Source organism: Hippocampus bargibanti, linkage group LG06 (genome assembly GCF_051943395.1).
Source record: "Hippocampus bargibanti isolate YZ-2025 linkage group LG06, ASM5194339v1, whole genome shotgun sequence".
Classification (NCBI taxonomy): domain Eukaryota; kingdom Metazoa; phylum Chordata; class Actinopteri; order Syngnathiformes; family Syngnathidae; genus Hippocampus; species Hippocampus bargibanti.
The window spans coordinates 2,692,952-2,708,358 of record NC_142739.1 but is presented as its reverse complement, the minus strand read 5'-3'; the positions used below and the strand labels follow the sequence as shown (position 1 = coordinate 2,708,358).

The window sequence follows — 15,407 nt, the reverse complement described above, 5'->3', positions numbered from 1 at the left end:
CCGCTATCTTTTTGTCATGAGTTTCAGACACTGTTTTTCCTATAATTTGAACAAATTCGGCAGGCCGGATTAAAAAGCCTAACGGGCCGTATGTGGCCCGCGGGCCGTAGTTTGCCCATGTCTGTCCTAAAGCGTCAACTGGGAAGAGGGATTTCCTCCGCGCTAACATTCTCTACGCAGCCAATTATAAGCGAGCTCTTTGGGCACGAGGCGGGGGACACCCTGAATTGGTTGCCAGCCAATCACAGGGCACACAAAGACATGCAACAGTCACTCTCACACTCACACCAAGGGACAATTTGAAGTGCATGCATGATATTGGAATGTGGGAGGAAACCGGAGGACCCGGAGAAAACCCATGCTGGCCTGGAGAGAACATGAAAACTCCACACAGGGAGATGGGACCGGAGCTTGAACTCACGACCTCTGCACTGTGAAACAGGTTTGCTAACCACCCGACTACCGGGCCGCCCTGTCAAATGGTTTTTTTCCCCTGATTCTATAAAAATGACACTGCATAGTGTCAAGAAGCAGAACTGATTTCCAGAGTAGATAAACAATAATTAATATTGCTGATGCCATATTTTGATTTGCTGCATTGTTTAGCACATACATCACTTTATTTAAAGGATTTTTTACAAAGGTTTAAATTTGACAAATGTATTCAGTCAGCCTCATAAGACTGTATAGCTGCCCCCCCCTTGTGGTTAAAATTGTCAGTAGTCTTCAATTGAAAGAGTGTGCGCACGCCTGTGTGTCTCTACACACACATATATATATATACACACACACACACACACACACACATTTGTTTGTGTATAAAATTCCTCCAGTGTGATGTGAAGGACTCATCACCACTTCTCGCAAACTGGGGAAATTGCTTTTTTTACAGAGGGCCTGAGTGTGTGTGTTATTTTTTATGACTGAACCGTGCAGGCTTGCACGGTTCATTTTGAATATCATCCAGTCCATCCATATATCAAATCAGCCAAGTTAATGGCATGAGTAGCGAACATTTTTTTTCCCTTTTTGGTGGTCCGCCCCAAGTCGAGTTTGAAGTACAGTAAAGTCTCGTTATATCGATATCGGATATATCGATAGTCCCGGTTATATCAATACCATTTCTATGCACGCACAGAGAAAATTACATGCAAACAGGGTCGGATATACCGATAGTCCCGGTTATATCGATATTTTTTCGGACTCCCTTGAATATCGATATAACGAGACTTTACTGTATCTCGAAGTGTGCATCAGCCCTAAGATTTGTATTTGAATACCTCTGTTCTGTGGTTTTCGATGCCTGCAGTTTGTCATGCAAATACGACGGTGCCCATTAACCAGTGTCCGTAGCCTAGGCAGCCATGCACATTGGGGCTGGTCTTGAGTCAGTCTCTCAACCATAGCAGAAGAGTTGCAGGTTTGATGCTAAAACTGCCTCCCGTTATCTCTCTACTTGTCACATGACTGCACACGTTAGTGGAATTAAGCGCTTGAGTGATCCTTCCCGGCTGGGTTCCCTGAAGAACGTGAGCAGCTGTGAGGGCTTCGGCCTCCGCTCTGTTATCCATTGTCTTTCCCACTCCCATCGCTTGTCCTGTTTTCCGTCCTGCCACCTCTGGGCCTGTGTGCAGCACTAGCACTATTCACAGTCCTGTTCAACTTAGAGAAACTGCATGGATCATTCTCCACAGCTGGAGTGCACACACTCTTTTGTGTACTTAAATTTTACCAAGGAGATTTTTTTTCCATTAACTAATTGTGAACAACATCACACAGTTGATTTACATTCCGAACTGAACTAAAAAAAATCACTCACGAACTGAATACAATGTAGTTTCTGAAAATACAGATTAAAAAATGCCATGTACATGACTAACATGATATATTGTGCATTATTTCATTAAAGCGTGTATATTGTATGCTGTTCCTTCTAAGGTGTCAAGGAACTCACAACAAATGACGAACAAGACACTGGAGACAAGAAGCACTTCAAGTTCTTTTGATGTTTTTTGGCAATTGGGCTAATTTCATTTTGTCAACGAAACAGCCTCCTTTCCTTTCGGCTTTTCCCTTCAAGGGGTCGCCAGAGCAAATCAATGTCCTCCATCTTCTGAGGTTTTATTCGGATTTTTGTTTTGGCTTTTACGTCGGATGCCCTTCCTGACACAACCCTCTGTATTTATCCGGGCTTGGGACCGGCACAAAAAGACACTGGCTTATGTCCCCTTGAGGCGACAGAACAAACGCCTCAATACAGCCTAAATATGAATAAAATAGCATGAAACATCTAAAAATTAATTCTCCTATTTATTTGATGTTTTTTTTCTTGGACAACAGTATCATTGCAACGTTTAGAAAGAACTTGCACTTAAATTCAAGGACCTTGGTGGACTGGTATTTTAGAGGCTCTGCATTTACCCAATTATAGGTTTTAACTGAGGTGGATTTGCCTACCAACGGTTTTGACTCGATCAATTACCTGTAACCCTTCCTATCACCCAATTGTCCCACACCCGTTGGCCAAATGGCTATAGAAAGAGCCAGCCATTATTGTACAAAATAGACTGCTGTTGTCCGTTAAGGAGCTTGTAAAATTGCATTTGAGTCTGAAGGCCAGATTTTTTAGACAGAGATGTTGTTGTGCTTCTTCCATGCTCCCCAAAACACAAAGGAGCCCTAGCATGGATGTTTTTCAGAATCCACAATGATTTGTTCCAACAGCTCATTGAAGACTAAAAGTCGATTAACTATGCTCCCTCACCTTCAAGGTCTTTGGCTCAAGCACCAAAATGCCACAAAAAGGACGGTTTACCTCCGGGAACTCAACTCTGTCCTACAATGCACCGGGGTTGTCTTTGTGAAATAAATGAATGGGTTCTCAGTAGATATAAAACATTTCCCACAGTAATCCTTTAATTCCGTCTTGTTTCCGGGTATTTATAGTTGTGAATAATTATTCTCCTCTCAACTTTGTGTATGTTGCTTTATGAATTACAGTCTACTTGGGTCGGTCTTAATTATGGAAACATCTGTTATGGATTTGAAAACACTCACTTCCAAATGATGTCCTGTATTATAAATATTTTCATAGAGTGCTTTATAGTTATATTTGCTTTGTTTATTTTCCCACCCTTAGTCAATTGTACTCTTCAGGACTTGTACACAATGAGTTTTTCATTGAGTTAAAAAAATCTACTTCTCGTGGATTTAAAAAAATATATTGTTATTTCATTGGAATGATTGCTGCTTTTCCCGCATTTGACTCAGTGGCGAGTAGTGTCCTTCATGTTTCTATTTTGGATTTGTGTGCCAAGGGGTGAGATGTTCGTTAGCATTGACTGTCAGACGGGTGACTGTCCTTACTTAATGTGTCCAGACGAGTCGTTGGCTAACAAAACGCTTGTTCCCTGGTGGTGTGTCATGGAGGTAATCAAGGGTGACCATGTCTTAATTCCCACCAATGCACATGAAAGTAGGCCAGTGTCTGCACTTTTTTTTTTTTTTGTTTGTCAATATGATTACTCCCATGTCGTTTCATATACAATGAATAAAAATCGACAGTGAAATATATTCATGCAAAATTTAATGGGAATTCTTTTTGAATGAACAAGTGTCAGCAAAATCACATTACTGAGTATTAATTTCACCAAGATGCCCTTAATATATTGGTATGTGTATGTAAAGAAAAACGTCACTGAGCTCGTCTGGCCTCAGATGGCAAGGAAGCAAGCTTTTTATGCCCTGTAGTCACAACAAATTAGTGAATTAATAAGACATTTGGTGTTGCTCGTCCTTCCTCATGACTGCTTTCTCTGCATGAAAGAAGCTGGCTTTGCTCTACTGCACTGTAAGCAAACGTGGAAGTATAAATCTGACTGGCCAAAGGATGAGATAGGAAGAATCATATCAATTTTTCCCCCATTTTGCTCTTAGTTTGATTGTTGTTTGCAGTGATTGTGAAATGTGCTGTTCATACATACTCTTTGTTTGACCACTTGATCACTGAACTTGGTGGGAGTAAAATGGAAGAAAATATTGTTGCTCTCCCATTGCAAATACAGTAAAGTCTCGTTATATCGATATTCAAGGGAGTCCGAAAAAATATCGATATAACCGGGACTATCGATATATCCGATATCGATATAACGAGACTTTACTGTAAATTGTATTTACTCCTCTGTTAAGACTCTTAAAAATGTTGGAGGATATCTTTGAGAATTGAGTCCTTTTTTACTGGAATTATATTAGAGTGCTCAAAGGAGAATGTTCCCCCTTTTCTTAAAAAAAATAAAGAAATCCAATGTATTATTCTCAAAGTGTAAACACCCCATGTGCTTCTTTGGTTATCTCCTGTTTAAGGACGAGCAAGGGAGTGCAAGAGGTGTTGATGTACATGCGTGCGTGTGGATGAGTGCGAGTATCGTGCTGCTTTTCTCCACCCTGGGGAAAGGCTCTACTCAAACTGCTACTGTTGCCCGTACTCGTTGGCTGTGCAAGAAGAGCCAGGTGGTTGTGCTTAGTGCAGCACAGTCAAGCGTGCACGTTGAGCATGCTGACATTTGCCATCGTTGATTGCTGCAGGGAGAGGAAAAATCTGCTTTTCCATATGCTTGTACTCATTGCAACCCTTCCCTCCACCCACTACACCCCTCCACTGTCCTCCACTGCTCTCCCCACCCTCGACCCACAGATCCCCCACCCAGTCTCAACCAGATGGCTCCGTGAACATTGTTTACCTTGGGTGACAGATGCAGTGTGTCCATAGGCATCCCCATTCCGCCCAGTTAGTTTCCTCGTCCCTCTCCTTCCTCTCAGCTAGTGCCAGTCGCATCACTTTGACTCAAGCTGTATTAGGGCTGTTGTCTCTATGACCCTCATTCACAAACACACACCTTAGATAGAGTAATCTTCTTCTTATGATGTTTTTATTATTTTATTTGGTGTGGGGGGAGGTGGTGGTTATAGTTTGGGTTGTATTTTTTAAAATAGTCCTCAACGTGCTCCTATTGGAACTTTAATTTACCATGAAGGGACAATAGGTTCTGATTCTTATCTCTTGTTCAATTTTCACTTGCATTGAAACCTTTTACATATTTTCAATGTCAGTTGTGAGAAGGCACTTTATGTATATCTACTTCCCCTCTTCCACATTGTCTGTTCTGACATATGGGAGTTCCCTTATGGCTCAGTGGAATTGCTGGAAACTCCAGATGTTGCCAGCATAGGGAGGCAGATGTAATTAGCAGTATTTAACAGAGTGCGGCAACAGACTGACATCTCAACAAGCTGAACCTTTAGAATCCAAAAAATATCTGTTGGGCCTCAAATGAGTTTTTTTCTTGTCAGTGCTGACAAATATTCAATTTCAGGTCACATTGAGGCACAATACTGGGAGAAAGTTCTGCTATTCTCTTAGTTAAAAAGCGCATGGAAACACCACATTTGTTTAAAATTTGTGTTTATTTATTTATTTGTTTATTTTTTTTGTTAATTTGTTAATTTTTTGAGCAGACATGGTGGATTGAGTTTAGTTTTGTTAGGCTGAGCAGTCACAAATAAAGCATGTGAAATCAGATTTTTTTCAGGGTGGATTGAAACCAAATTCCGGCAGGTCATTTAACCTCCCCTGTGGACAGGATGTGTCTCAGTCTGAACAGCTCCAAACATACTGATTTGACTATCAATGACGTCATCAATATGATGCAAGACCCGTTATGCCAATGAAGGTTGTATTGGGACCAAAATTATTCAATGGTTGCACGTGGTGCAGTTGTCACCCATCTCCCGACACCACCTAACGCCACTCGTGTTGAACACTGCACGATGGCTTTTTTCCAATGTCGTTGCAACAGTAGCCGATCAAATGGATCAATAACATGAGCAAAGTCAGCACCAAAAATTGGATTTGAGGAAGAACCTGACTGTAACCTGTATTGTTCTAAGGAGCGATGAAGTGGTTATTGGTTAAAATGTTCTGGAACCTGTTTCCAGACAAAGTCATGTATGAGGCTCATGTAATTTCTAGAGAACACATATTTTTCATGCTAATTAGAAAATGCAATGTAGTTTCTTACAACATACTTTTTTTTTGCAATTTGTCAAGAGAATATTATTGATTCATTCATCTTCTGATCTTCTGAACCGCGGGGGGGGGGGGGGGGGGGGGGGGGGGGTTAGAGTCTATCTCAGCTGTCTTCGGTTAGTAGGTGGGGGACACCCTGAACCGGTTGCTAACCAATAGTAGGGCATACAGACCAACAACCATCCGTGCACACACGCCTTTGGAGTGTTCTCTCAGCCTAATATGCATGTTTTTTTGGAATGTGGGAGGAAGTTGAGGGACTGGGGGAAAACCCACGCAAACCCGGGGAGAACATGCAAACTCCATACAACTGATTGAACTGAAGATCTCTGCATCGTGAGGTTGACACACTAATTACTGGGCTGCCCAAATTGAATAATAGATTACAAAAATATTACAGAGTGACAGACATAATCAAAATTGTAGGTGAAATATTTCAAACATTTTTAGGTTAAATTAACCAACCCATTGTGCTGGAACAAGTTCATTACTGTTTGGAGGCGTCTGTGATAACTCAGCGTCTGGGTTGAAAATAAACACATTTTGGTTATCTGAGAGTGAGAAGTTTGGAATTCACATGATAAACGAATCAATACAGCACAATTTCCTGGAATCATGTCATTTAGTATGTCTTCTCATGTTCTAGCAACATCCATCAAGATCCCAAAATTGAAGGAGGAACCTTCTGATTGTGTTGAGCCCTCGAGAGGCAAAAGCTCACTCATCAACAATGCCTCCATTCCTGTTAAAGGCATCAATAACCTTGGCAACACCTGCTTCTTTAATGCTGTTATGCAGGTTGGTATATTTCTAAACTCCTTATGCAAAATATATATGTCCTCTATAATTTGATGTCCTCAATTTAGAATCCGGGATGAGAATGGTTTAAATGGTAGAAAGGGTTGAGAATGGTTTAATTTGAGAGGCTCCTCCCGGATGGCTGGCCTTCTCATCTTATATCTCCAGAAGTACCCTGACACCCTGCGGCCAAAACTTATTTTGGCCGCTTGTATCAGTGATCTCAACACATAGCTCATGACCATGGGGTAAGGGTAGGAACATTGATTGATCTTTGATCTGGTAAATTGGAAGCTTTACCTTTTGACTCAACACATTCTTCACCCTGACAGACCGATACAAAATCTGCATCACAGCAGACGCTGCAGTGATCCGCCTGTTGATCTCCTGCTCCCTCTTGTCCTCACTCGTGAACTTGACCCCGAGTGACTTAAAATCTTCCACTCTTATGTTTTAGCTGCTAAAACAAGTCACACAAGTCTAATAACGGAAAAAAAAACACGTGTTCTGATCAGAGGAAAGGGTGGCCATTCCTCTCAATCACACCCTGCCAGTTGTTACTGTATTTGTCTATGTGAACATTGAAGTCTCGCAGCAGAACGAGGGAGTCCCGAGTGGGACCGCTCTCCATCTCCCCTTTCAAGGATTACAAAAAGGTTGGGTCGTCAGAGCTGCTGTTTTGGTGCATTGGCAACAACCAAAAAAAATCACAGCATGTATTGTTTTCCTTTTATCTTCATGTCACTGTGAAGGCCGGCAGGATATCCGTCTGGTCGGTTGAGCTCACGGACCATACTTTGCAAAGGTCAGCACAAAAGTCATCTGGCACTGTTTACAGACAGTATATGTGACTTGTCTTAGACATGACCAACCCAGTGGTTCCCATCAGTACTTTGATGAAGCCATCATTGAATTTAATTTGACTATCAAGTGAGGTGAATGATGGAATTTGTTAGTTGTAGTCATATCGAGACACTGCTTGATGAATGCTTGTTTGATCCTGTGTCGGCTTAACTGTTTTTTTTTCTTGCGTTCGCACAGTATGTGGAAACACTCACAAACTCTTTACAATGACTTAACATGTAAACAGGGCAGCTTTTGCGGTCACTGTGATACATTTTCAAAACAGTGAGAAAAGCAGTGCAAACTTGGACATGTTTACCTGCCCACACATGAGTGGCTTTCGGTTGGTGCAGAGCACGATCACAATGCAATCCAACCATAAAGCCTACCCCGTCTCTCTCTGGTTGTGTCATGGTCACTGCAAACTGACATGCCTCTTTAACAATGAACCTCTTTTTTTTCTGCCATTTTGTTAATCACCCCTAGGACCTTCCTCTTTGATCCCCCCCCCCCCCCCCCCCCCCCCCCCCCCCCCCCCCCCCCCCCCCCCCCCCCCCCCCCCCCCCCCCCCCCCCCCCCCCCCCCCCCCCCCCCCCCCCCCCCCCCCCCCCCCCCCCCCCCCCCCCCCCCCCCCCCCCCCCCCCCCCCCCCCCCCCCCCCCCCCCCCCCCCCCCCCCCCCCCCCCCCCCCCCCCCCCCCCCCCCCCCCCCCCCCCCCCCCCCCCCCCCCCCCCCCCCCCCCCCCCCCCCCCCCCCCCCCCCCCACCCCCCCCCCCCCCCACCCCCCCCCCCCCCCCCCCCCCCCCCCCCCCCCCCCCCCCCCCCCCCCCCCCCCCCCCCCCCCCCCCCCCCCCCCCCCCCCCCCCCCCCCCCCCCCCCCCCCCCCCCCCCCCCCCCCCCCCCCCCCCCCCCCCCCCCCCCCCCCCCCCCCCCCCCCCCCCCCCCCCCCCCCCCCCCCCCCCCCCCCCCACCCCCCCCCCCCCCCCCCCCCCCCCCCCCCCCCCCCCCCCCCCCCCCCCCCCCCCCCCCCCCCCCCCCCCCCCCCCCCCCCCCCCCCCCCCCCCCCCCCCCCCCCCCCCCCCCCCCCCCCCCCCCCCCCCCCCCCCCCCCCCCCCCCCCCCCCCCCCCCCCCCCCCCCCCCCCCCCCCCCCCCCCCCCCCCCCCCCCCCCCCCCCCCCCCCCCCCCCCCCCCCCCCCCCCCCCCCCCCCCCCCCCCCCCCCCCCCCCCCCCCCCCCCCCCCCCCCCCCCCCCCCCCCCCCCCCCCCCCCCCCCCCCCCCCCCCCCCCCCCCCCCCCCCCCCCCCCCCCCCCCCCCCCCCCCCCCCCCCCCCCCCCCCCCCCCCCCCCCCCCCCCCCCCCCCCCCCCCCCCCCCCCCCCCCCCCCCCCCCCCCCCCCCCCCCCCCCCCCCCCCCCCCCCCCCCCCCCCCCCCCCCCCCCCCCCCCCCCCCCCCCCCCCCCCCCCCCCCCCCCCCCCCCCCCCCCCCCCCCCCCCCCCCCCCCCCAGAAATTCGAGTGAGTGTGAATGCTATTCCCTCTCTCGCTCACTCTTTCTCTTGTTGTATTCTCTCCTTGAAAACTGCAATCTTTTTGGTGAAAACATGTAATTGTTAGAGGATGAGCCATGTCTGCATTCACAATGCCTGCTCCATTGTGCCTTTTCCATAGCAACTGTCTTCATTGCCAATATGTGACCAAACAAATCTCTTGATAGCAACGGAAAATATACTTCTCTCTCTTATGGGACACTCACTACTCCTAACCAAGACTCTTCCTTCATTTTAAAGCAACACATGAGAAAATGACTATCAGTCTTCTAAATCAGTACACCATTTCACAAGGGTACTTTAAATTATCACATGGAATTGCAACAACCTATGAATGGTTGAGCGAATGTCCAGTCTTGTGTATCATCACATGATTTAAATGTAAATGATAAGATTGTTTTTTCTTGCAGAATTTGTCCCAAACTCACTTGCTCATTGACCTCATCCAGGAAGTGAAGGAGAAAGGGTATAAACTAAGGATATGCCCCCCAGTTGAGAGCAATCTGGTACAGTTCTAATGTCCTCTTCTTGATTTCTGGAATTCTCTTTTTAAATACTAATTGTTGAATTACTGGGTCAGTATTTATTACAGGCAGCAACTGGAGATGTTTCTACTGCACAACAGCTTGCAGGAGCGTGTAGCAGATATTGAGATAAATGTGTTGATTTAGATAATAATAATACATTTTATTGATAAGTGCCTTTCAAAACCCTCAATGACAATTTACAATCACAAAACAAGGACATAAATATAATCACAGATAAAATTATAAAAATAACAAGAGATAAAACTATCCAGAGAATTTGATTTTAAATAGGTGGGTTTTGAGAATCAATATTATGGATGTTGGGAGGAAGAGAGTTCCAGAGTTTGGGGGCAGAGCGGCTGAAAGCCCTGTCCCCCATTGTGCTGAGGCAGGCAAGGGACACACAGATGTCAGTGGGACCTTGCCTTACGAACTTAATTGGTTTCCAGAGTGTAAGGCGAAAAGTGTGTATCCCGAAAATTAATTTCCCATAGGAAACCATTAAAATGAGAATACTCCGTTCCCAGGTCCCCATAAAACATAATTTTCTACTTTCTAATTTTCTAAGCCTTAAAACGACACAAAATATACATTGTTTTATGTATAATAAATGTTCTTTATTATTATGATTAAAGAAATAAACTGTACTGTACAATAAAGTCATTTTATTTACCTTTGGGATGGTCGTTAATGGCTTGATGGAATGGACTGTCCGGTTTCCTCAGCATTAAACACTTGATGAGGAACATGGGCTTCTTTCACCATTTTGAGGAATGATCCCTTGTAGGTGCTTTCACTGTGATAATTATATCTAGTTCTTCATCAATTGTGATCTGTTTAGCTTGGTTGATAGCTTTTTGCATCAAGTGTACAGATGACTTGTGCGGGTTATTTGTGGAGCCTGAACAAAAGTGTGAGAGTGTGAGAATAGTGAGAAAATGGATGGAAAACAGTTAAAATATATCAGATATTTTAACTGTTTTTTTTTGTTTCAAGCTCTGTCATCTCCCTTTCGTGTGTGTGTGTGTGTGTGTGTGTGTGTGTGTGTGTGTGTGTGTGTGTGTGTGTGTGTGTGTGTGTGTGTGTGTGTGTGTGTGTGTTTTCTCACTCTCTCTGTCTGCCTGTCTCTTTAATGTTTAACCCCCCCTCCCCCCACTGCTGGGTTCTTGACCAATCACATGGCTTTAACCGAAGACTGGCGGCAGGGAATAGAGGAAAAACATACAGTGGCCACCATTTCCTTGTTAGGAGAACGGGCTCATTCGCGAACGACACATCACTCATTGTGGCAGCTCCGTGTGTATCCCGAAAAATAGTTCGTCTGCCAAGGTAAAATTTTCATAGATCTAACGTTCGTAAACTGAAAAGTTCGTAAGCCAAGGGCTTCGTAAACTGAGGTCTCGCTGTATATAGAATGATGACAACAAACTCAAAACGAGCAGTACCATAGTGAATTAAATCATAGTCTCACCGAATTTAACCAAATTGAATCGTTCCTCTTGATGAATAAACTTATTGACTGGATGGATCGACGTGTGTATCAAATCATCTTTTATTGGACTGATGCACACCCTAATAACCGAGCTGAGTAAAAACCAATGTATAATTATTTTAATGCAAGGTGTCATAGCTTTTAATTATTCAAGTGTGTGTGTGTGTGTGTGTGTGTGTGTGTGTGTGTGTGTCTGCGTGTGCGTGCGTGCGTGTGTGTGCGTGCGTTTGTGTGTGTGTGTATGCATTGTGTATGTTACATGTGCATTGTGTATGTACATGTGCATTGTGTATGTACATGTTTGTTTGTTTGTTTATTTATTTACAGGCACCATTGGTCGCAATGCTGCCGAGTCCTGAGCCCCTGACTGCAGCCATGCTTCTCTTCCTACAGTGCATGAAGGAACCAGGAAAAGGTCCAGTTAATCCCAAGATCCTCTTTAATCAGCTCTGCCAGAAGTAAGGCACTCTTCTTATATTTCCTCTTCGTTTTCAACCTATTATTCGTGTACTCCCTTCCTTGGAACTCATTCTAAAATGTAACCATCACAATATAAATCACCCACAATGTGGATGCACCACAAATGATAGAATATTTAGAAAAGGTTGCTGTGCGGTCTGAAATATCTTTTATATTTCAACATGTTTTCATTTACTTTCAAGACAATTTAAATTTCTCCCTGCCCTAAAAATGTCACAATGTATTGGTTTATTTATTTTGAGTTTGACAATCATTTGGATGTAAATCTGAAATTATACTAACCAGTACTGTACTATTTTCCGCCTGAATTGCTCGATAGCCATGTGATAGGTTATACAACACTGGAATTTATGCTATTCGAAAGAGGAGACTGCAAAGTGTAACTTCCTAAAACAAATGAAAAGAGACTGTTGTTGCAGTAAAGTTCTGTGTGTGATTGTATCGAAAAATAAGGACATTCATGTTTATGGTATGGTGCATATTATTATTTTTTTATGCTGGCGGCTGTGAATGTACATAAGTATATTGTTTCTGGTATTCACATCTACCAGTATAGAAATGTTAAACAGAAAAGAAGGCTTTTAACGTTTGGTTATGTTAAAGGGTCATGTGATTGATTTGGTATCTTAAGCAAAGGGTTTTGTTTGTCTTAAAGAGATTTAGATATTGTGGTCATATTCTTTGGGCTGGGTTCTTATTTAAACATGGTACATTGCAGGAGTTTGGTATTGCACTATTGTGCAGGTGGGTGACCAGAATGTTTGATGCTGGGTGACTTGGTACATCCCTGGTGCGGCTTTGACATTCATTCTGGTACCTAACTTTCAGCGACCAGGCGTGTGCATTTATTCTTGTGTGTGTGTGTGTGCGTGTGTGTGTGTGTGTGTGTGTGTGTGTGTGCGTGCGTGCGTGCTGCAACCTCACCTGGTACCATTTCAGCCCACAGCACTCGTGCGGCCTGTGTGCATTCAGACAGTAAGCATTTCAACCACCTGTATGCAATCAAATGTAACTAATTTTACATTGGGCTCATTCATTCCGCTCTCGTGCATTTGAAATGAAAGTGATTGTGTTCAGCCTCAATACTCATTTCTGACACACCCAAAAAAAACTTATTTTATTTTTATTTATCAGAGATGCAGCCTTTTTTCACTGGGGCTATTTTTGAGCCTGTGCATCAAATATTATTCATTGGTCATGAACCATTGTTCGTATCGCTAGCTCACCTGCAATATTACTTATATTTTTGTTAGTATTCATGATCAATGATGCAGACATTGTCATAGCTGTCGATTCTCATCCCCATTTGACAAAATCATCAATTCATTCAAATTAATGATCCTCTGAGTTGTTCCATAGCTGTTGTTGTTCAGGGTACCACTTCACACATTAAGTTGCCAGCGCAGTGTGAAGAAAACCCCCTTTTTATTGCTTGGTTTCCTTCCTAAAAATACAAACTGTGTTCAAATGCTGATTTCAACCTACAGTATAAACCAGGGGTTGGGAAACTTTTTGACTCAAAAAGCCGTAAAAGCAAAATATTTACACGCGCGCACACATTTATGTGTGTGCGTGTGATTTAAAAAAAATGTCAGAATGTATTATTCAAAATAACTGTGATAATACTCACCATGAATATGGATGGTTTTCTGTTCCTTGTGATTGGTAAAAATCCAGCCAAACTATCTGAAATAAAGTCAACTTGCCGGGTCCATACGTGAAGTTACTGCTAGCTAGCCTGCATACTGCTCATAAGCTTGCACACTTGATTTATGCTTTCTCTCGCAGAAGTAAATTGATGCTAATGCTAACGTAGAATGGGGCATGTCAAAGTGCCTCTGACATTCGACTGTTTCGTCAATGATATTGTTTCATTGCAAAGGCGAATGCTTCGGTCCATTCAACCTGGTGTGCAATACTCGTCATCTTTTTTTTACTCATCGGGCTGATTCAAAAGGGGGCGTTTACCTGTTTCGACTGACCGACACCTAGGTCAGTATGATCCAATCAAAATTGTGCTTTTTGCCAACCGCTAGGTCAGTATCAGCCAATCAAAATTCCATCTTCAGCCAACTGCAGCCCAAACAGGAAATGAACAGCGAAAAAGCAAGAACATGTACTATACAGTAAAGTCTCGTTATATCGATATTCTCGGGAGTTAGAAAAAATGTCGATATAACCGTACTGTCGATATATCCGTCCTGCGCCGAACTGCATTAACAAAAGCCGCCAAAAGAGGGCATCCAAGCGCCATATAAGAAACGAAGCTGGCCATATGAGCTCGCCATTTTGTGCCTGTTTTTTTTTGGGGGGGGTGAGAGATGTTCCCCCAATGTTGCCTCAAAATGGCACATATAATTCTTTAATCGATTGCAAACATGTATGCTTTCCTCTTCAGAACTACAGTGTATTAGAATCATATTCATAACTGGATGTGTAACAAGAAAGCATATTATCCGAATCTGAAGCCATTGTTTGGATTCACAAGCAATGCAAGACGTCTTGGCGTGAAGTCATTTTTATTGGTGTTTTGCATTTGAATAAAAAATGACATCGGTTGTCCTTTAATACACAGTATGGAATGTACAGTAATTTTCAAAATCATCACGCTTCAGCAGACAAAACAAGAAACGTCTTATACAGTACAGTGGGCATGTATATAACAAAACAGGGAAACTGCAACGCTTACATCTTACTGTATTATGTATGCAATTTAAAAAAGTCATCAATCTTCTTCTGCTTCCCATTTTTACCTTGTAACACAAACACTTCAATCTCGTCTGCTACACACGAGCTGACGTCTGAAAAAGAAAATGGCTCTGCTACACGGGAGCTTGTCACGTAACAAACTCACGTGACCAAGTCACGTGACCAAGTCGACCAATGACGCGACCGATACAGCGACCGATACAGATTTCGGTAATGGTGGTACTGTATAGAAACCCCTAAGCAAATATCGATTCATCTTAAATATCTTTTGTATCGATATAAACATAGCAAAATGGCTGGCGGGAGATGAAAAAGAGCACCGGATTATCGTAAAAACCACGAATCGTACTAAACGGAACTAATTATACATAAAAAGACTAGAAATGAAAATAGTGTCGTAATAAGCAGTATTATCAATATAAACGATATCGATATAAAGAGACTTTACTGTATTTCGTTTTATCTGCAAGCCAGATGCAATCATCAAAAAAGCCCTATATGGCTCGCGAGCCTTAGGTTCCCGACCACTGGTATAAACAATATGACTTGGGAAGTCATGTAGGTCAAGTCCTAAAACCATCAACTCTCGTCTGACTCCAGTCAGGTCCTATAACTCGAATCGCTGAACTTCACAATACTGTATGTTGCTGAAGAGTACAGTTGCACCCTATGATGTAGTTAATGCTGTAGGATCAGCCAATTAATTTGAAGGCATAGCCTCTTTCAAAGATAAATTCATCTGTGGGAAATTTTGAAGTGTTCAAAGAGTCAAGTGCCAGATATCTCTTCCAATGCACCTGATGAAAAAGAAAAACTTTTCTTTTGTTTGAGATGTCGCTAATTATTGTTGAAGTGAGTTTGACTATCTTACCACTTGTATGGACAATAAAATGTTACCAAGAAAAATTGTCTCCACTTATTTCTTTCTT

General features: G+C 44.2%; 1 protein-coding gene across 9 annotated transcripts in view; it reads left to right on the top strand.

Annotated features, from left to right (window-relative positions):
• The window catches only part of usp45 (ubiquitin specific peptidase 45), a 52,855-nt gene that overhangs the window by 24,303 nt on the left and 13,145 nt on the right, over nt 1-15,407 (top strand). For 7 of the 9 annotated variants that reach the window (XR_016115201.1, XR_016115202.1, XM_088997947.1 and 4 more), the window contains 3 exons: nt 6,732-6,883; nt 9,681-9,776; nt 11,617-11,747. Coding sequence is in view for 7 of the 9 variants with exons in the window: in XM_088997947.1 (XP_088854073.1) it covers nt 6,732-6,883; nt 9,681-9,776; nt 11,617-11,747 (379 nt within the window). In the remaining 2 variants the exon portion in view is untranslated. The remainder of the gene's footprint in view (nt 1-6,731; nt 6,884-9,680; nt 9,777-11,616; nt 11,748-15,407) is intronic. The other 2 variants (XM_088997949.1, XM_088997951.1) reach the window with 2 other exon arrangements.